Source organism: Pyxicephalus adspersus, chromosome 10 (genome assembly GCF_032062135.1).
Source record: "Pyxicephalus adspersus chromosome 10, UCB_Pads_2.0, whole genome shotgun sequence".
NCBI classification, from domain to species: Eukaryota; Metazoa; Chordata; class Amphibia; order Anura; family Pyxicephalidae; genus Pyxicephalus; species Pyxicephalus adspersus.
This window is the reverse complement of record NC_092867.1, coordinates 56641272-56664345: the sequence shown is the minus strand read 5'-3', so window position 1 is coordinate 56664345 and position 23074 is coordinate 56641272. Positions and strand designations below refer to the sequence as shown.

The 23074-nt window shown below is 45.3% G+C and overlaps 1 protein-coding gene across 1 annotated transcript in view; it reads left to right on the top strand.

Annotated features, from left to right (window-relative positions):
- LOC140338885 (uncharacterized) overlaps positions 1–20619 on the top strand; it is a 114212-nt gene extending 93593 nt beyond the window's left edge. Inside the window, exons 22-30 of the mRNA XM_072423204.1 lie at positions 54–177; positions 288–388; positions 479–587; positions 1187–2733; positions 4207–4299; positions 5465–5564; positions 5815–5898; positions 8070–8910; positions 18138–20619. Coding sequence (XP_072279305.1) covers positions 54–177; positions 288–388; positions 479–587; positions 1187–2733; positions 4207–4299; positions 5465–5564; positions 5815–5898; positions 8070–8910; positions 18138–19290 — 4152 coding nt within the window. The 3' untranslated portion in view covers positions 19291–20619. The remainder of the gene's footprint in view (positions 1–53; positions 178–287; positions 389–478; positions 588–1186; positions 2734–4206; positions 4300–5464; positions 5565–5814; positions 5899–8069; positions 8911–18137) is intronic.
- Positions 20620–23074: the final 2455 nt, after the last annotated feature.

Below are 23074 nucleotides of genomic sequence, written 5' to 3'. Positions count from 1 at the left end.
GGAGATTATTATGGGAAGTGTCTGGATGGTGACTGTATCATTGTGTGTGTCAGGTTCCTATTAGGTGTCAGGATGTCTCAGTCTATTTCTCCATGGAGGAGTGGGAGTATTTAGAAGGACACAAGGACCTCTACAAGGACGTCATGATGGAGGACCACCAGACCCTCACATCACCGGGTAAGAGGAGACGTTATTGTAAAGGAGAGAGCAGTACGGAGGATAGATCCCCCATCATCTGATAAACACATAGAGACAATGTATTCAGTCAGTGTGTGTGTTTCCTACAGATGGATCCCGTAATGGGAACCCACCGGAGAGATGTCCCCGTCCTCTGTATTCCCGGGATTCCACACAGGAAGGTCAGGAGATCCCTCAGAAGGATAACAAGGTCTTAAATGACTCTTCTCTTTGGGAAACAAATGATCTTAGAAATGTTAGGTTTCATATCATGTTGAAATATTCCTTGTGTATTTTCCAGAGTGATGACCTGATCACTGTTAAGGATGAAGTGAAGGAAGAATTAGAAGATGGATATGTGATGAATGATGATCTGTGTAAGGAGAAAATCCCTCCAGAGATCAGCACAGGTGAGGAATAAACACTAAATCCAGAAAGGAGTCCCAGATTCCTCTTGTTCAGTCACTACAACAATCTATTCTTCTCCCCCCTCCTCTATCAGGTGGCAGTAATAGGGGGCAGTATGTCAGGAGCCATTGGCATCTATTAGATTCCGGTCTTACAGACAGCATGAAACTTTGAGTTGAAAGTGTTTATCGTCCTTAAGCTTGTCATTGTCCTCTTGTATAGTCAATTTCTACCGCCTCAGCAAATAAAAAAACAGATATGTACAAAATACTCAAGTAGCTTTCTACTTTTTAGGAGTTTTGTGTGCTGATTTGAGTCAAATTTCCTGTTGATGAACAAGTCTAAAAAAAAGTTTTTGCCATGGACAAATTGTCTTCCCATTTCACCCCCATGAAATGCCTTCTCTCTCTACTTTTGCTACACAGTCTTTAGAGGTGTAACATACATGTGGGTGTCCTGCCACAACCAAAAAAAGGCATACTATAAAATATAAACTCAGTGTTACGTACTAACCCTGTTGGTAGGTGCTGAAAATGTTTTTTTTTTGTATTTGGAGCTTTTAAAGTCCAAAAATTTAGAAAAAACTCTTTTATTCCTACAGATGGGTCTGACTCCAAAACATCATCAGTTACGTTTCCGCCTATCAATGGGTGGCCTGATTTGGGTAATGACAAAACCACCCAAAGTCCTCAAGCTGGCAGATTGGTGTCCCCAAATATAAACACTTGGTGTCTCAATGCCCCTAAACCATCTGGTCCTCTGAATAAAGTTATTAGTTTCACCATTGACTCTAATGCATATCAGAGTGGACAAGCTTCCCGAGAGGTGACCATCAACCCAACAAATTTTACCACAAGCTATCTGCGTTCATCTAAACCATCCCTTCTCTCACGCAATGTCGGACTGAACGCCAATCATACCGAGGACTCGAGAATTCACCAACTTGGAGGATCTGGCCAGGCAGAGACCATCACCCATTCCAGCCCTAACATAAGACACCAAGGATCAAGTAGACGTTTGAAGATCTTGAAAAATGCCACGCAGATAGAAGAAATTTCCCAAGAGGAGACCACCGTTCCCTCAAACAGCAGGCATCGGAATTTACCTAGACAAAGCAACTTCACAAAGGGTGTTAGATATGTTTCTGGTGGTGCCAAGGAACAGCAGACCTCCCCGAAAGCCAATCTTTCCTCCCTTAAAAAAACCCACCCAGGCAAAAAACTTTTTACATGTGAGGAATGCGGTAAGTCCTTAACCCGGAAGGAGAACCTGGTTTCTCACAGACGCATTCACTCTGGAGAGAAACCGTTTTCATGTGCCGAGTGTGGGAAGACATTTAAGAAGAACTCCCACCTCTTTAAACACCGGCAGGTCCACACTGGGAAGAAACCCTTCTCCTGCCCTGAATGCAGCAAAAGATTTGCATGGAAGGGCGACTTGGTAGTCCACCAGCGTATCCACAGTGGGCTGAAGCCGTACGTCTGTCCAGAGTGCAGTAAAGGGTTTTCCATCAAGTCATATCTGGTGAAGCACCAGAGAACACACACGGGAGAGCGCCCATATGCTTGCTCTGATTGCAGGAAGACATTTGGTTCTCGGTCCAACCTCTTGCTACATAGGAAGGTCCATTCAGGGCAGAAGCCCTTCACCTGTTCAGAGTGCGGCAAGAATTTCACCTGGAAGTCGGAGCTGGTGAGCCACCAACGAGTTCACACTGGCGAGAAACCCTATTCTTGCCCTGAGTGTGGTAAGAGTTTCTCTAGTCAGTCATATTATGTTAAACATCTCCGAATCCACACTGGCGAAAAGCCTTACTCGTGCACAGAGTGTGACAAGAGCTTCTACACTAGCTCCAATCTAACCATCCATCAAAGGAGTCACACAGGGCTAAAGCCATACACCTGCGAGGAGTGCGGACGTAGTTTTGCTTGGAAGGCCGACATGGTGAAACACCGAAGGTGGCACACGGGAGAAAAGCCTTTCCAGTGCACACAATGCAAGATAGGCTTCACTACAAAGACAGAGCTAAACAGTCATTGGAAAACCCATACAGGGGAAAAACCATACTCATGCTTGGAGTGTGGTAGGGCTTTTATCCAGATGGCCCGCCTTCTCAATCACCAGCTGAAACATGCCAAGGTTGAGGGATAGAAGGGACTAGGTGTCAGATATTCCACACATTCTATTCGCCAGGGATTGTGAGACCTTATTGTTGTGGCTGCTGCCAAGAGGCGGAGCTGGGAATGGAAAGATATCGTTCGAGATTTTGCAATTGAGTAGACCATTCCAGTGACCAGCCACAGACTGATGTGACTCCTCCACGTGGCGGTCCCAACCATAGACTTCCAGATATAGGATGTCAATGAGCAATTCAGCCATTGGGTATTCACTCAGAACTGAACTATGACTTTAACAAGACCTAATCATATTAAATAGTTTGACCCATGAGGTTGAAAAGTTGATGTTGTTTCGAATAGAATGGTAACATCTAGTCTCACCAACATGTGAGTAAGAAGCCATATTAGCCTCAGTGTGATTCAGAAACAGGACTGGCTCTAACGTTAGAAACAACACTGGTCCCTTTGTGTTAGTCATGAGCTGAACTGGCCTTAATTTGGGATGCTGAAGTAGCCCACACAGAGGCCATAATGAGCCTTGTGTGAATCAGAAGCAGGATTTTCACTAACCAATTTATGATTCTATTACATTGGTTATAAACCAAACTGCCCCTTTGTTAGTGAGAAGCTTAGTGGGCCTTCACTTGAGTCAAAAGTGGGAGTAGCCCATCATAAGTTTTGATAGCCCTCTCTGTCAGAAGCCAGACTGAGTTAAGCAAAGGCCAGGTTTGTTTTTGAATTAGAAGCTGGGCTGGCCAATTTGTGTCGGTCAGACTCCAATTTACCCTCTTGTGAGATGCCAAATATCCCGCCACGTGAATCAGAAGCCAGGCTGGGCCTTGCCGGAGGGAAAAGAATTGGCCTTCAAGTGAATCAGGAGCAGAATTGGCTCTGACCTGAGAAGACAGCCACTGTGTGAATCCAGTAGGACTATCCATCGCCTTAGAAGCTGGACTGGCCTCTTTGTATTAGAAGCCTAACCGGCCCTCACATCAGTCAGAAGCTAGAGCAGCAAGCTGGACTAGTCCTTGGGGTAAAAGCCAGATTGGCCCTTGTGTTAGAAGCCAAAATAGTTCTTGTATCAGAAACCAGACTGGCCCCTACCTGTGTCATAAGCTAGACGACCCCCACCTTAGAAGCTAGACTGGCCCCTGTATGCTAGAACATAAATTGACCATCAAGTGAAGCAAGAGTGCAGATTAGCTTCTGCGCGAGTCGGAATCTAGACTGACCCCAAGTCAGAAACGGGACCATCCCTTAAAAGAGTAAGAAGACAGGAAGTCAGATTACCCCAAAGGAAGAAGAGAAAGTCGATAAGTAAAGAAAAAGCAGTATGGAAAGACCGAACTTATTTGCAATATTAGTATTTGTCCCATAGCAGTCTTCAGAAAAAGCCATACGTGTAAGGTATATAGAATCTAATCACCCCACCACCGCCACCCATCATCTGATAAACACATAGAGACAATGTATTCAGTCAGTGTGTGTGTTTCCTACAGATGGATCCAGTAATGGGAACCCACCAGAGAGATGTCCCCGTCCACTGTATTCCCGGGATTCCTCACAAGAAGAGGACAACTCCTCAGATGAGTATCAGGTACCTTTAGGCTCCAGCATCGTCCTGCTTGTTATACTTTTTTTTTTTCAGAATTTTTTTGAGGTCAAACAGTGAGACTAGCATATACATGCACAGTTTTAAACTAAAATACATATATAAGTAACACATGAGTAAAAAGACAGATAATTTATAGTTATAAGTATCACATTGGTTGGGCACCTGGCACCAGAAACGCTTTTCCGCTGGGCATCCCCAGAAATGATGGCATAAGGACCCTGCGCTAGATGCAAATTTAAAATATCAGTGTATGTGAGTCCAATATAATAATCTTGTTTAGGGGAAATACAATTTTTATGAAAAATTTAAAAAAACATTTCCCAATATTGTACCGCTGGTTTCCAGGATATTCTATACATTTTTAATAGTTTAGTCACACTTAGGTTGGGAAAATGCTGCTGCCATTTTGCCATTGCCAAGTTAGAATCCGCATAGTCCAGCTCATTCCACAAAAAATAATAACATTTAGAGATGGCTTTAGATGAGATTGGGGTGGTTAGCAACATTGTGTATTGGGGATTATGCCAGTCATTGGGAGCCACTCCGGAAACATAGACCCCGGCTTGAATAAGTAAAAAGATACTGTTTGCCATAAAAGGAAATCTCTTTTTAAATTCTGGGAAGGAATATGCTTTATGACTCTGCGGGTCCAACAACATTCTTACTGAGGTAAGACCCCTGGCTGCCCAGTCAGTCATCAGAGAAGGAGAAAAGCCCGAAGTGAATTCACCATTACCCTCCAGTGGCAGGAACGAAGAAGAATGCGCATGAAGTTATTCTCCTTTACGCAGAAAGTGCCACAACTGCCACTGGGAAAATAATAGTGGGAATAATAATTCTTTGTGAATATGTAAAATAGCCAAGGGTCACCTCCTATTCCACTTTTAGGTTGGAGTAATAGGAGGTGCTGTGTATCCAGCCTTTTATTATGCGCAGGAGCGCCGCGGGATTGTATGAAGCCACATCAGGTAAATTAAGCCCTCCATTTGTAGTCGTCTGCCGGAGAATCATGCGACTGGCCACTGCATGTTTACTACCCCATATGAAGGTTCTAAACAGAAAATGTATCTGCTTCACATCTTCGTAGGAAAATAGAAAGGGTTTGGAGCAGAAGCTTGTTTTATGATATGAATTGTCCATTCTTTAGGAGGAAGATCTGAACATTGTGTTTCTTGAAGTTGACCAGGATATGGAGGAGGCTGATTATAAAATCAAAAAGGAGGAAGTTCCTATAGAGATCAGCACAGGTGAGTAACAAACACTTAATCCAGAAAAAGAGTCTCAGATTCTCTTTGTTCAGTCACTACAACAATCTCTTCATCTTCACCCTCCTCTGTCAGTAATGGGGGGACAATATGTGCCCAGGGGGGATTTAGGAGCCATAGGTCTCTATTAAACTCCGGCTCTCCTCCTCACATCATGTCATTGTGTGTCACAATCTCTGGGATCTCTCATACATTTCTATACAGGGGGCTTCACTCTAGTTTGTATTCACAGCCCACAGAGACATTCATTATGAGGTGGAGGAAGAAGAACACGGAAGGTTCAAAGAGGAGGACGTCCCTCCGGACATCAGCGCAGGTGAATAATAACCTGGGAAAAGAATCCCAGATTCTCCTTGTTCAGTCACTTCAACAATTTCTTATTCTCCCCCTTCATGCTGAGGAAACCTAATATTTATTGTTTATTATTATTATTGTTTATTATGAAGCTCAGGATCATCGGTCTTCATCAGAGGGTTCAAACGTATGTTTAGTTGGAAGGTTCATGTAGTTACCCCCGGTGCTGTGTTTCATGTGTCTCATATATAGTGGCTGTCTTTATGCACAGTAAGTGGGTAGATCCTTGTCTGGTTGGTTGGGTTATTAAAGGAATTGCTGTATGTCGTATGAAGTATACATTGCTATGGTATATTTTAGTTCAATTTGCTGTGGGATGGGTGATTCTGTAAGGGTAAGGGAAAATAGAAGGCAGGGTCTGACAAGAGGAGCCACTCGGTGGCTCAGAGGTTTCAATCTGGGCTTTTCAGCACTAGGTCCCAGGTTTGGAACTCTGGTTTCCTCGCACATTCCAAAAACATGCCGTTCTTTTATTCGGCTTTCACACAAAAATGACTTTAGACTGTCTTCATGACATATGACTATGGTAAGGATATTAGATGGTAAGGCCCTTTGAGGGACAGCTAGTCTTTGTAATATGTTGGTGCTATATAACTACTGAGGAGGAATAATGAGGAAGGAATTGAGAAAGGAGAAGCAAAGGAAAAAGACTGAGGGGAATGGTGAAGAAGAAAATGATAGAGGAAGAGCTAAGAAAAGGTTGAAATGGGAAGAAGGATGATAGAGATAAGGAGGAAGGGAATGAAGAGGAGGAGCAAAGGCAGAAGGCGATGGGTGCGGGATTGACTAGAAGAGAGGAATGTTGAGGAAATTATAAAGGATAAAGTTGAAGGGTAAGTGAGTGAAGAGAAGAAAAGAGGAGGATGAGGAGAAAGACAAAGATGGAGGAGGAGAAAGACAATGATGGAAGGGCAAGGGACTGAGGAGAACCAAAGAGGGGAATGGAAATCAAGGAAATGATAGTGTTGAAGTAAAGAATGGAGGGTAAGGAGTTGATACGAAGAAACAAAAGGAATCATTAGGAAATTATAAAAGAAGAGCAAAATGATGGGCGAGGAAGTGATGCAAAGAGGCAAATGAGAAGGAAAGTGCTAATGGAGTAGCAAGGAATAAATATAAATGCTAGGGACTGAGCAGAGGGAGGAACAAGGAGAAGGGAAATGATATAGCAAAGGGATGGAACAAGAGGAAGAGGGAGGGCAAATAACAAATGAAGAGAACGAAAGGGCAAAGGAGGAAGAGCAAAGATATTAAAGAATAGAAAGACAAAAAATAAAGTGGTTGAGCAGGTGAGAAAGAGTAATGAAAGAAAGAGGAAGGAAGAGGGTCAGATAGCAGAGAAATGATAAAAACGGTATTGAGGAGAGTAAGGAGTGGGAGTGGAAGGGAAAAATAATATTGATGAAAGGGGGGGAAAATGGAATGGAGGAAATGAATGGGGGTGGAAGCCACATAAAATAAATGGTAAGTAAAAATGAATGATGGAACGGTTACTAAAAAAGAGAATAGGCATGAAAAAGGTCAATGGTGGACAAAGGAAGGAAAGAGAAATGATGGGAAAATGATAGCAAAGGGGCAAAGGAAAAAGATAAGGAGCGGTGAAGGGAAGGAAAGGGGTGATGGAGGAGGAGCAGGGAAAGAAAGAAAATGCAACAAACTGAAAAAAAGAGGAAGGAATGATAAGGAAAGAAATTGGAACAGGGAGGGCAAATAATTAAAGAAGAGGAAGTGATAAAAGAATGGAGGAAAGACGAGGGAAAAAATTGTAGACTAAGGACGAGGCATAAAATAACAACAGGTAATGGAGGACGGAAGGTTAAGGGTCAGAAGGCAGCAGGTGAGTTGGAGCCTTGAGAAAGAAATGGTAATGGCAGAAGAACAAAGGAATGATGGAACAGTAATAAAAAATAACAAAGGAAAGAGAGGTGAAGAAGTCCAATGCTGGAACAATAAAAAAGGCAAAGGTAGAAAGGATAAGAGGATTGACGAGAAAGGAAGTAGAAGATGAGGAAAAGATCAATGAAGAAGGAAGTAACAGTGTAGAAAGTAAGGGAACACTCTTTTGTGAATAGGTTAGGTGAAAACCTACCAACCTGCTTCTCACCTATTACACATTTTGTTTTCTTCCTACAGATGGGCAGTACCACACCGTGTCTACTACCCCACCTCGGCACCTTACTTCACGTCCTGATGAGGAGATAAAAGACGAGAGACCTTCTGCAGAATCTGCAGCAAAGCACCCAGTCATCTCAAACTTCCATAAACCACTTCATAGCACAGCATTGTCATCTGCTCCTTCTACACTCCATGGTGGCCACGGTGTTAACAACTTCAGCACCACCACCCCTACCCGAGTGGAAGGACGATTCCCTTGTCCGGACTGTGGCAAATCTTTCAACTACAGGGCCAAGCTACTCTCCCACCAGATAACTCATACACACGAGAAGGCGTTTTCCTGCAACGAATGTGGCAGACGTTTTGCCCACAAGACAAGCCTTGTAGACCATTTGAAAATTCATACCGGTGAAAAGCCTTATTCATGTTCTTACTGTGGGAAAAGCTTCATCCAGAAGTCTAAGATGACCCGTCATCAACGTATCCATACCGGGGAAAGACCCTATGCCTGTGCGGAGTGTGGTCGATGTTTTGCTTATCGATCAAATCTCATCCAGCATCAGCGGATCCACATAGGCGAGATGTTGTACCCTGAAAGTACGAAGTGCTTCACCCACAAGACAAAGGTCATTACGCATCCGAAAGTCCACTTGGGAGAAAAGCCTTACACCTGCTCTGATTGCGGGAAGAACTTTGGCCAAAAGTTTAACCTCTTGGAGCACCAGAATACTCACACGGGGGAGAAACCCTTTGAGTGCTCTCTCTGCGGCAAGTTCTTTGCACGCAAATGGAACCTGGTGGAGCACCAAAAAGTTCACACTGGAGAAAAGCCCTTCCTTTGTCTTCAGTGCGGCCAAAGGTTTGCTCATCGGTGGACACTCGTAAAACATCAGAGCACCCATCAGAACCTGCACAAGAATGCTGAAACTGCGGTGGAGGAGGCATTCCAGCAGCCGCCCCTGGGAATACAGACATTGCCAGTGGCGGGCAAACAAGTCCCATCGGTGAAGGCACTTCAGAACAAACCACTTACAGTACAGATTTTGCCGTCACTGGACAAACAGGACCCACAGGATATCTGGATATCTGTAGAAGAAACAAGGGACTAATGGGGTTTTCTACAATTATAAAATATCTATATTGATATTAGGAGGGCACTAAATCCTGCAGAATTCAAGTTTTCATGTAATTCTACACCATAACTCCCCCTCCACTCAATTTACCTGTCTTGTAGGTGGGTAGGTTTACATGACATCAACAGCACTGAACCTTGAACCATTGACCTGATCATGTTCTATATTCCTAAAGGTCTTCAGACTGAGACTTTTCTTGTTCCCCAAGTTCATTACTTTTAGTTTGCTCATGCTGATGGTCAGAGGATGAGGTCATGGGACCAAAGGTCCATCACAGTTTTTTAACTGCTTCCGCTTGGTCTCCTAGCCCTTGCAAGATTATTTCCAGCAGAGTTTGGTTGTGGAAGTCGGCCAGTTTATATTTGTCGATGACATCATGTACTTTGTGGCATCACCATGCAAGTTCACCTCACGTAAACTCACCATCCAATCACAGACTGCCCCCTGACTGCCGGAATTGCACTACACTAATTCCCATGCCTCACAGACTAACATGATAAGTACTAAGGTTTCACTGTACTCACAAATGAATGTTGCCTTTTAACTGCCACCCTCCTTAGTATTTCATTTGTATCATATTTTGTCATGTTCGTATTTAGTGAAGGTTAAAGGATGTCCTCCTGCCAAACTTTACCATGGACTATGAATCTATCTCTCCATCACTTGATAAAACTTGGCCTACCAGATCCTCGGGGGTGGGCTTTGTAAATCCACCTTCCCTACTGTATTGTCAGCCAGTTTGTCCATATTCAGTAGGTGGATCCACAGTCCTGCCTATTACGGTTCTACATCTTTCAATTGCACTAGCACTTAAAAATTCTTAAAACATTTGGGGGCAGACTTCTTCCAAAGACAAGGTTGGGTCTCAGCAGCTGAAATTGTTTTCAAAATGACCTGATAAAGTTTCAAAATATGTTTTTAACCCAACCAACATTGGTGCACTCTACTGCACCTCTTGAAGTTAAAGGCTTTATCCACTTGGACTTGGACATTGAAGCTCATCCATGGCATAAAACTTTTTGAAGAGTAGAGACCAATAGCCTGAGCAGCGTCAGTGTTCTGTACCATTCAGATAGGCAAGCTGCTTGTGGCCTGATGATTCGAAGGAATCGGTAGGCCATGTGTCATGGTTAAGACCCAGTTATGCTAAGTCTAATGGTCTTTTAGGACCAAGTTCGTTGAACAATATAGAGAGCTCTTCTAATAAATTTTCTTGGCTCAAACCATTGTCTTGCCAAAATTTGGTTCTTAGACCAAGCCCACACTGACCCAAAAGTGCATTGTGCCAACCCCTTTAGGCTCTCCAGGCCATAGGAACTCCATAGAGATCTGCAAGGCTCAGTGTCCAAGCTACCAAGCCAACGTAGGACGTCCCAGGAGACATTGTAGGGCCCAGGATTTGTTCCTACCAGGGCCCAAAGTTTTTCCAAAAACATACTGGTTACATAAATGTTTTCCACTAAAACGGACTCCTCTAGGACACCATAAGCTACACGTAAGAAAGTTGCAAGTGATTTGCCATGATGATCTCCCTATTGATCCTCTAACCACCATATTTGTATTTGAGCTCCTCTGTGTGGCCATCTTTTTTTCATTGACCAATCCTGCACAGACAAAAAAAGGCTTCAGCTTTATCTGCTGTCGCATCGATCATCAAAATGTTGTCTGGTTTCAGGAACTAATATAAATATGACATTTTTAGGGATTTCCTACCCCCGACTTCTACTAGATAAAAAGCCCCAACAGTTATTTTTAAGGCCTGGCCCTGGTTATAAATGGCAGTTTTGCTGCCATCTCTGTCTCACATTTGTTTTTGTATTTTGAATGCAAGAAATGCTTCAGACTGCAATAATAAACAGAAATTCCAAAAAGTTTGCGGTAAAGTTTCTAGATGCAGATAAGACGGACAAGACAGGGCTGCAGCCACTGAAAATGCCTCATCTCCAAACGGCCATGCTGATTCTTTGACCCCAATACACAACAGGTGGGCTTCTTGCTCCTGATCTGAGAATGTTGAAGATCAGCATGGCCACCGAGCAGTTTTTGTGAGGTAGATCGGCAATAATAGCCTTTACACATTGCTGTCAGTGTCACCAGGATAATTCATATGACAACACATTTCCTGAGGGTATAGTTTATACATGTAGGGGTGTGTCATATTTTAAGCAGGTTGTACTACTGAGGTTGGCCAGCAGAGGGCTCAGTTCAATATTGGCTTCACACTTCATTTGGTCAGCACAAGTTTCGGTCCGATTCAGCCGATCATATCTGAGGGTGCAATATACTTTTCATAGAATAATAATTGTCTAACTTTTTCAGCGAAGTCATGCAACCAAGAGGTAAATTACAAATAGAAAAATGTTTTGATCTTTTTTTTCTATTATTTTGTTGTAATACTGAAAGTTCAACTCCAGCTAAAACAGTTTTTTGTTTCATAAGGTATAAATGTGGTAACAGTCATCAAAAACTGAAGCTCAGTTAACATGTATGGCTGAAACCATTAGAGCCATGGCCCCTTCCTTTTATGTGGTCTTTCAATTAGAGAGAGGCAGTCAAACAGCTTAAGTCATGCTCCAGGAATCATGACTGCCAGTCTTCGGTTTACAGGATGCCAGGGCAACTCTTTGGGACAATTGTGATGTGGACAAATCCTAATGACTGTCCAGGAGACAGGCTCCCCTTAGGCTCCATAGGGGGGAGTCTGTGGGGTGACCTCAGTGTAGGGGGAACTGTTGAATACTCACCAGTGCAGGTACATGATTAGCACTCTGAAATGGTGCTGGCATGGGGCCTGAATGAAAGACTATGGTAAGTATACCCGCCTGAACAAGATAACAAAAACAAATACATGTAGGATGGGTTGGAGAGGGACTTTGTAAAAGCTTTATTGTTCACAGAAGTCCCTCAACACTATGTAGTTCCTCCCTAAACATTTTGCACACACCCACTTAGGTCTTGCAGGGTTTTTTGTCATTCGAAACTACATGGAGCATTGCCCTCTTTCACTCGTCTTTTCAGCCAGGAGGCAGCGTAAATTCATAATAAATAATATTTTTTTTTTTTTTTAATAAAAATAAAATGATCAAAAGTCGGTAATAAAACCCAATAAAATATATGACATCCACCACTGGACGTAGAATTGAATGTAGTTTTTTCCTTCATTCAAGGGACATGAAATGACCAAAGTCTATTGAAAATGTCTGTATTAAAAGGGTCACTTTTACACCCGTGTTTGTTCTCCGGTGCCGATTCATGCTGCTACTGGGTCTTCTCCCCCTTGTGAGTGGTTTGGTGGATGGCAAGGCGCCTGCTGGTGGTGAAGCATTAGCCACACAGCGGGCAAGGGTAGGGCTTTTCTATAGCATGGGCAGGAAGGTGCGTCTCTAGTGAGAACTTGAGAGCAAAGCATCGGCCACATTCAGCACAGTTAAAGGGCTTGTCACTGGGGTGCACCCAGTGGTGGGCAATCAGGTTGACCCTAATGGTGAAGCACTTGCCCCACTGGGAGCGGGCCAACAGCTTTTCCATGATGTGGTCCTTAGGTGTTCTCCGAGCTCCTCTGAGCTGGCGAAGGAACTTCCACAGGCCATGCTGGAGAAAGGTTCCTCCCCTGTTGCAAAACACCTCCCGTAATACAGGTAGGTGAATGTCTTCTTCTTACCAATACGGCAGGTGCTTCGATCTACAACTTCTGCGGTTTCTTGTATGTCTTCTAAGCAATATTTAACAGTTGTGTCCTCTGAATTGCCCTGTAACCCTTGTGCTTAGAGTCATCTGTAGGAAATGACCAGAAGGTCAAAACCAACATCAAAATGATCATTCAAGGACACTGGCACTTGGTCGATGTAGACCACACTTTGTGGATCAGGACTTGCCTTGACTACTTGATTAGCACCTCTTGAAGCTAAGGAATTGGACGCAGGAAAAATGGGCAAGTGTTCAGGGGGGCCATATTAAGATAGGCGGATGATGGGTTAGAGCAGTGATATTCAACTTGTGTGCCGTGAGAGATCATCAGGTGTACCGTGGGAAATTATCCAATTACCATTGTCGAGTGTCTGTGCTGTAGTAACTGGCAGAGTAATGTAATACTCTTTCATGTCAGTGGGTGGCAGTAAGTAGCTTAGTTGCCTTGTTTATTTTTTAGAGACAAGAGAACTAGCTACAAAGTGTCATTTTGTAACATTTTTGATTTGTGGTGGATTTTTTCAATGTAAAAATGTATCATGGTTTAAAAAAGGTTGAAAAACCTTTAGAGCACCTCTAAATCGGCAGGTCTTGTGGTGGGTTCTTGGTAAAAAGTATATACCTACCAAAAGTGGTCCAAGAAAGGACAACCAGTGAACCAGTTGGCCCATGGACTCCCAATGTGTAATGTTTACAGATTAACATATTCCTTAGGCAAATTTTCCACCATTTGTTATGGTGGTTACTGCCACCCTGTAGAAATTTCCAGTTCCAAAATTCTTATTGGGGCTCTCTTCTTTATCCGCCTCCTCGACTTCTGTGGTAACAGGGGGTGCTGCTTCATTCGGCATGGTCTGCCTTCTACCTGCAGGATAAGAATGACAAACTTGATAATGAAAAGGAGCGGCAAAAATGAACAGGATGGGGGGAAATATTGGACTTCAAACTGACCACTGCAGATGTCCTCGGAGCTTTCCTCACTGTCATCCTCATTCTTTCCCACTTGGATCCCCGATACAGATGCAAGCGTGTCCTGACTGCGGCCTGTGAAAGGAAAAGGAAAACCCTTTAAGTAATTCCACTGTACTGTAACCTGGTGACTTCAAAAAGCAAGGAGACTGAAATTAATTAGAACATTCTGCGCATGGGTACGCCCTAGTCTACAGAGAACCATCCACACTAATGTTGCCCATTTGTGTCTTTGAAATGAGCGCCATTTTGGCGGAGACAGCCTTTGTGCCCGTGAATAAGATGGCCACGACAAAATGGCCGCCACGTATACTGAGCTGAGAGGAAAATGCGGGTCAGGGAGTATTTGGCCTCTATTGCTGATAGAAAGCTTGTGAAGCATTATATGGATTCGTGTAATAATATAAAAAAATAGAAAAAAGCAGAAATATAACAAAATACATATTATACGGATAAATAATTTTGAAATTTGAATTTTTAACAGAGCAATTATTGGTTCATAGTTTTCACTCCATCTTCTTGTTTGAATTACTACTGTTAATATTATCACCATTGAAGTTAATTATCACTGCCATTGTTATTGTTTATATTTACATACGTCACATATCTATGATCACGCCTGTGAACTTGTTCCAGTAACAAAGATGGCGGCACATGCGTTGCTATAGTAACAAAGTAGCTACGGGTTGCGGACAGGTTCAGCGCACATAGCGACGTTTCCTACGCATGCTCGGTGCGTCCCTAGTGGTCCCCAGTGGGCTGCCTCTCCCAGCATGCTCCGGGCGCCGAGTTACCGCTACACAGAGAGCGGGTGATTGCAGGCGAGGCTCAGGCACGGAGCGGGGCCCCGGAGAGTTGGTAAGTGTCCTATAGCCATGAGGGTGAGGTCACAGGCCCCAGCCTCCATGCAGCTGTGCTGGGATCCTGGCAGCATCCATCAGAGTGCAGCATCGGGGTGCTTTGATAGGGATATTGGTACAAGTCAGACTTTAAAAGAGAAATGGTGGTCACCACTGAGATGATTGTTATCATTTTTGTGTTCCAGCAGATTGACTCCCAGTACCTGTGTACACTGCCCACAGCATAGGACCACCCAGCATGGAGAAGGCCCCAAGTCACGTGACTGAAAAGATAGTAAGCCTGGCCTTAGAGATCCTCTACCTGCTGACCGGAGAGGTGAGGGGCATTCTGGGAGGTCACATGACATCACTGGTATCTTTATTCATAAATCAACAGAACTGATTGGACAGCTGATGAGGATTTGGGGAGGACACATGACATCACTGGCATCTTTATTCATAAAACATAGATCTGATTGGACAGGTGAGGGGCATTCTGGGAAGTCACATGACATCACTCCTGTCTTCATTCATAAAACACAGAACTGATTGAACAGATGAGGGGCATTCTGGGAGGTCACATGACATCACTTGTATCTTTATTCATAAAACATAGATCTGATTGGACAGGTGAGGGGCATTCTGGGAGGTCACATGACATCACTAGTATCTTTATTCATAAAACATAGATCTGATTGGACAGGTGAGGGGCATTCTGGGAGGTCACATGACATCACTTGTATCTTTATTCATAAAACATAGATCTGATTGGACAGGTGAGGGGCATTCTGGGAGGTCACATGACATCACTCGTATCTTTATTCCTTAAACACATTACTGATTGAACAGGTGAGGGGCATTCTGGGAGGTCACATGACATAACTCGTTACTTTATTCAAAAAACACAGAACTGAGCTTAGCAGAAAGGTTAGGACAGTTGTGGGGAGGTCACGTGACATTATATAACGCTGAGCCATGTCTCCTTCCTTAGTATTATGGACCAATAAAGAGGGAACCTGCTGATCATGTGACACCCGGCAGCCATCCTTGTGTGTTCAGAGGACAACTGGGGACCCCAAGTCCCACCAGGAGAGAGAACCAGAAGAAGGTGGTAGAAGTGGCCCAGCAGATGATTGAGTTGCTGGCGGGTGAGGTGAGTAGTGCTGGGAATTATGGGACATTATTCAGTAACAGACAAGGTGATTGGACGGTGTGTGAGGCTCCTTTGTCTATTTCCCCCACACAGGATATGGACGGTACAGAGCAGGACATCAAATTCCACCACAGCGACATGGCGGAGACTTCCCAGCGAATCAAATATTTAGGTTTGCAAATATTCCGTTAAGTTAAATTGAACCAATTGAGGCAATGAGTCTTTACTACATGGCATAGTTATGCACACTCAGGAGCTGGGTGTTAATCAGAATGAGGTAAGGCAGCTGATTGGCTTGTCAGACCAATGTATTCAGTCAGTGTGCGTTTCCTATAGGTGGGTCTGGTGACCGAAATACTCCAGAGACATTCGGGCCCCTACGCCATGTGAAAGAAGAGGAGGAGGATGATTATGGCAGCCCAGTGGATGATGAGGTAGGCCAGGATACTTCATGAGCCTGTTTTAGGGGCATCTACAGTTGGTGTCCTGAAAGCATCAGTGGTTTGTTCTGTGTTACCTTGAAGCCATGTTAGGTGCAGCATGCTCAGTACTTCCCGGGGGTCTCTCCAGGAGAATGGCTCCATCCTTGTTCAGACATCATCCACCTACTTTCTGGACTGAGATCCCCGCTTATACATGGCACCATCATCCAGAGTCTGGTCAGTGTGATCACTGCGAGACAAGAGACTGAGGAAATGCTTCCTCCTGTTTGCAGCAGATGGGTGAATCTCAGCCCAGACAAAGTCACTGCACTGATTGTTTTGATGATAAAGTTTTCTATGGTGCCAGGAATGTTTTCTTGCAGAGGTGTGAAGTTGCTGACAAGTCCTCTTTAAATACTGAAACCGTATATTGTGTCATTTAGTGGGACGATTTGGGTGACCCCAGGGAAGAATCAGAAGAAATCCTCCTCCAGGTGAACACGGAGAACGTCAGTGAAGGTGAGGGAGCAATATTATGTAACAACCTGCAGGAGACACTATTTCCTCTGCTTGTGGGGACTGCTGTCAAAAGACCCGAACCCATAGGGTTATGAAGGCATCCATGGCCGTGTTCCTCAGTCTTTGTGTTCTTTTTGTACAGATGATTGCAGTGACTTTGGTTCCCCCGAGGAATGTTCAAGTTCAACATCTATAAGATGGTGCAAAGAGGAGGAGGAGGACATCCCCATAGACTGCAAGGTGGGCAGGACCAAATTCACCCTGGGGCCAAGAGTTTGTAGGGCCCCTGAGCATCCCATCTATAAAAGCTGGCGGGGCCCCTGACCATCACATCTATAGGAGCTTGTAGGACCCCTGACCATCACAGCTTTAGGAGCTGGTAAGGCCCCTAACCATCACAGCTTTAGGAGCTGGTAGGGCACCTGACCATCACAGCTATAGGAGCTTGTAGGGCCCCTGACCATCACAGCTTTAGGAGCTTGTAGGACCCCTGACCATCACATCGATAGGAGCTTGTAGGGCCCGTGTCCATCACAGCTATAGGAGCTTGTAGGGCCCCTGACCATCACTTTTATAGTAGCTTGTGGGGCCCCTGACCAACACCTCTATAGAGGAGCTTGTAGGACCCCTGACCATCACATCGATAGAAGCTTGTAGGGCCCGTGACCATCACAGCTATAGGAGCTTGTAGGGCCCCTGACCATCACTTTTATAGTAGCTTGTGGGGCCCCTGACCGTCACCTCTATAGTAGCTTGTGGGGCCCCTGACCATTACAGCAATAGGAGCTTGTAGGGCCCCTGACCATCACAGCTTTAGGAGCTGGTAGGGGCCCTGACTATCACAGCTATAGGGGCTGGTAGGGCCCCTGACCATCACATCTATAGGAGCTTTATACTCTTGTTACTATGCCAGTATTGGTCTCACAATATAGTGTCCAGTTATTGGAATATGGCCAAATTCGTATCAACCTCCTACACGCCAGTAGATATTTGATTGTGATTGGCTGTTCTACCTCTGCGGGGCTGGGGTTAATAAAATTTAGACAATATCTTAAAATTAGGATTAACATTGCCCATTTTGAATTTCAGGGGAAAGACATTAACGTCATAGAAGTCAAAGTCGTCCCCAAATCAGAAGTCGAGGTTAATGTGAAAGAGGAAGAAGTTGGGGTTGAAATCAGTCCAGGTGGGCTTTTCGAAGCGTCAGGCCCAGCAGGTTTGGTTTCATTCAGTGACAACTTACCTACTACAAAGGTGGAGCCCAGTGAAGTGACGCCCATACAGGGTGGCTTCTTCAGCAATTCGGACGCAGCCTGGCCTGACAACTCCACAAATACCTTTATATGCAGTCAATGCGGGGACAGCTTTGCCACCAAGGCCCAGCTCGTGGCCCACCACAAGGTTCACACGGGGGAAAAGCCGTTCCTGTGCTCCGAATGTGGCAAAGGCTTCAGTCGTAACAGCATCTTGGTGGAACACATGAGACTGCACACGGGGGAGAAACCTTACTCCTGTGCCGAGTGCGGGCAAAGCTTCATCAGCAACGGCCAACGCATCCGCCATGAGCGGCTCCATTCGGTACAGAAGCCGTACGTGTGCAACGTGTGCAACAAGGGGTTCACCCGCAATGCCATCCTGATCGAGCACATGCGCATTCACACCGGGGAGAAGCCCTTCACTTGTACGGAGTGCGACAAGCGCTTCACCACTAACTCCCAGCTGGTCAAGCACATCAAGTACCACCGAGGCGAGAAGCCGCACGTCTGTTCGCACTGTGGCAAACGCTTCATCAGCAATGGGCTGCTGGTCATTCACCAGCGGATTCACACTGGGGAAAAGCCCTTCATTTGCAGGGAATGTGGCAAGGCCTTCGCCCGAAACGCCATCCTTCAGGAGCACATGAGAATCCATTCTGGGGAAAGGCCTTTTGAATGCAAACAGTGCGGAAAACGTTTTGCCACTAACTCCCACCTGACCAAGCACCTGAAGAACCACACGGGAGAGAAGCCCCACGCCTGTCCTGATTGCGGCAAAAGATTCAGATGCAACGCCCTGCTGGTCATCCATTACCGAAGCCACACCGGGGAGAAGCCTTTCGTGTGCAATGACTGTGGCAAATGTTTCGCTAAGAAAGGCAGCCTGGTGACACATCAGAGGAACCATACTGGGTTAAAACTATTCACCTGTTCCGATTGCGGGAAGGCCTTCTCTCAAGGTTCAGATCTGGCCTGCCATCGGCGCACTCACACGGGAGAAAAGCCCTATGTCTGCAATGTCTGGGGCAAGGGCTTCGCCCAAACCTCGCAGCTGTCTGTCCACCAGAAAATCCACACGGGCGAGAGACTTTTTGCCTGCCCCGTGTGTGGTAAAGGCTTCACCAGTAACTCAAAGGTGGTTATTCACCAAAGATCTCACACCGGGGAGAGGCCCTGCATCTGCATGGAGTGTGGCAAAGGGTTTGTCAGCAACTCGGTCCTGGCGGCTCATAGGAAAACTCACGAAGCCAAAAGATTTTAACTTTTCTCTTTTTAACACTAGATGAATATGTATCATGTGATAACCAACTGAGTGCATTAAGTTACATTAGGGTCTTGATCCTGAAAGTGGGTTAAGATGAAGGCCCGTAGCCGAATCACAAGAGATGAGAACTTATTTATCCCTCGATGCAAGAATGTTTGTAGAATGTGGGTGGAAGCCATGGCTGTACTAGAAAAAAGGAGAGTTTAGTTTGCATTCCCATCATTTCACTGAATGTGATAATCTTTAATGGAGAACATCATGGTTTGGCCCTTCACGTGAGCTGGCCAAAGTACCCATGGCAGCACCTAGTTTGCTGCTCTGCCCACTTAGCTATGTGTTATGGATTGTTTTTATAAATGTGTTCATTTTAGCTTGGCTCTTCAGACATCATGTAGAGGATGCCCAAAATGTTTTATAATGCTTGAAAATTTTGGCTCTGTGGGTCATGTGATGGAGGACATTGGGGGCTGCACTACCGGGTTTAGGGTGAATCAGAGGCAAAAAGGGCAAACTGAAAGCCAGTGGGCCCTCCAGCCGGTCTCTGGGCGCAGTTGACTGGCCGACTGTTTTTGCTGCTTTCCTCTCCACCAACCACTCACCGCCATGGACAATAATACCAAGGAGCGCTGGGCATTGGCAGCATGTAATTCCCACAATGCCATACTGGCTGGCTCATTTCCCAATCAGCAGGTCTGAGCTATGCCTCATGGGGGCAGGAAGAACATCCGGAGCCCCTCAGCCTGCTGAGCACTAAACTGAGCCAGAACATGAAATTTGTATGGTGAGATCAAGAAATGAAGTACAATGGTTGCTCGCCTCCAGAGGTCTCCTGGGACATATCACGGCACGGTTTGGTTGGCTTCAAAAAGTTAAAATTTTGCAGTTAACTCCACCCATTTGCAAGTCAGAGATGTTCTATCGATGAATTGTCCACTCCAAGTCGGTAGACTACCATGTTGGGTAGCCTGGGCCCAAGATGGCGGCTGCCACGGCCTACGGAGTGATACCAACGTGTGACACCCAACCTAAAGTTGTACTTTGTGCCCGGACTCATTTAAAACAAAAGGGGCGTGGTGGGGTGAGTGGGAGGGGCCAGGTTCCAATATTCTAAAAGTGAAGATGTGGTGACAACTCCCTCCGGGTCTGAGGATTGCTTTGGCATGCTGTTTCCAATAGAAGCGTCCTGGCCTCCAGTATTATCGCCCGAGTTTGTGACCCCTCCACTTTATGCCCAATATCGAACACTACTTGTTCTATAACACTTATGAATATGGCCGCCATATATGGCCTGGATGGATCCATTTAATAAATATTCCAAACAGCCAATCGCACGTTTGCGTGTTTCTTTGGATGTGATGAGTATTTTTAGTGAATGCAAAGTCATTTTGGAGACCACATTCTAATCTTTCAGTGCTGCTCCATATTTCAAATACAGTATAATATCTGGTGTCTAGATTCTGTCATCAGCTGCATACCCCCCAATCTCCCTGCCAAGTGTGTATTTGATGTGTCATGTGACACACGGGGTCCCCTTGTTTTTTGGATCGCTTCCAGTGTGTGGTGGTCAAGGGATGTGGTGTTGCTGCTCCTTTGGGGGCGTGTCTATGACACCCTGCACTCACAAATGTGTGCTCGGAATTAGGGACATCTTGTGGTGGACAAGAGGTATTGCAGGGTATTCCAATGGAAGGAGACCTGACTTTCACTAAGAGGAAGGGGCTGCAAGTGGCGCCACACAGATCGGTATATACAGGATATGATTGGAGGCTGCGCAGGGGTCATGGTGTCTCGATAAAAGGGTTCAGAGAGCAGGAACGCATTGTATATTATGGGTTGGGAGAGGAAAGGGGTTAAATGCTGAGAATAAAGTATCTGCTAAGCTGCACTGCTAATATGCCAGTGTCCTATGTGATAATCCTACCTTCGGAATGTGTACTACCAGCTGATTGGCCGTGTACAATGATGTCAGCTGTGTCTCCTCTGTCTGCCACATCTATCTTTTTCTATGGGATTCGGCTTCAGCGTGATCTCCCCGAGAGTGGGCGTGACCTGTAGACCGCGGAGATCAGTTGTGCCCCGCCCACTTTGCACTGTGAGATAACCCCGCCCCCTCGTACACCGGCAGCAGTATGAGATGTGTGTCCATGCTGCTGCCATTACTCCCAATGTGTAAACCTTCGTATCTCCCACACTGATTGTTGTACAAATGTGAAATTTTCAGGGTACACGGGGGACCCCGGGAGGTGATAATAAACCTAATTTAGGCCCCTTAAACATCACATCTGAAATCCTAAAAACAATCGAATCTTTCCTCAATAAAGTGGACCTAAGCTAAAAAAAAAAGAGATAACACTTTTACTTGCAGATCCTTGACGTTTGCCGCTGTATTTGTCAATATTATATATATATATATATATATGCCGTGTATTGTGCATGTGTGAGATTGACATCTTTCTTTTATTCACTGACAGAAAAGTCCCTCCTGCACATGCCTGATCTCGGAGCGTCCTGGGACTCATGGCGTGCGTATCCCAGGAGGCTCTGCGCTCCCATACAGTCTTTACCGCCACAGCAGTAATGACAGAAGCGGAGGGGCTTTGCTTTTTTGTCTTTTAAAAGATAGAAAAAACAAAACGGGTATTTACCCCTCTATAAAATATAAAAATAGTAGTAATTGGTTATTTCAAGACCAAGGTCTCGAAACTGAGTTTGCATATTAGAGACGCTGGGGGGGGGGCCCTTCTGAGGCATTGGGTATTAGGGTACTGCCAATTGTCTGTGCACTGTGGTGCCTCAAATATAAATTGGCCCGCTCACCAAAAATTAAGGCTGCGTTCAGACTGACGGTGGCGCTGCGGTTACCCCTTCCTCATGCCATGGGACCCTGGCTCGGGGGAGGCGCTCCGTACAGCTCTTTGCCGCCTGGAGCCTAATCTGCAGACGCTGCAGTGCGAGGGACTGAGCGGCTGGCGGGGTTCCTGTTACACGTAGCTGGACGCTTACCTTCTCTGGAACAGAGGGATGTTACTAACTGAAAATGTGGGAGCCGGTGGGAAACACTTTTTGCCCACAACCCCCCCCTTCCCAATTAAAATGGTATGCCTATCATATCACGCTACCCTGTCACACATAGCTACCCCCTTACTCTCTATGAACCCCAGTTTCTCTGTAACATCTCGCTATAGATAGACCTTTTATTGACACGAGTGAGAACAATCTAATGTGACTATTGTTCTAAATTTTGTAGGTGTTGCATGAGTTTATAACAGTAAAATGAATACCAGAATTACAAAGGAACAACCCAGGGACTTTCTACCTTACAAATTAAACAATAAAATGTACAATTTGTGCAGTATGGAAACAGTTAACCTTTTTCTGGGAACCTATTACCAATTGGTGATAAGCTTCAAGTGGAAGTTAACCCAAAACTCACCCAAAACCATAAAATCACACCTTCAATCCCGCAGAGCAGTCAATCCGTCGGGAGGTTTCTTTCATCGGGTCCCGCGTCATCCCAGTATCCGTCTTCGGCCAGGCACCGCCATCTCTCTTCTTTCTGGTTCTTCCTCCTACGTCACCCGATCTCGCACTGCGTATTCATGAAAGGGCTCCTTCTACACGTGCCCGGGGGGCTCTTGGCTGCTCCTGCATGTCCGAGCATCCAGGGATGCGTGACGAAGGTATCCAGGGAGGCTCTGCACTCCCATTCATTCTGAATCGCCTAGGTCAGGGGTCAGCAACCTTTACTATCAAAAGAGCCATTTTGCCTCCTCTTCCACTA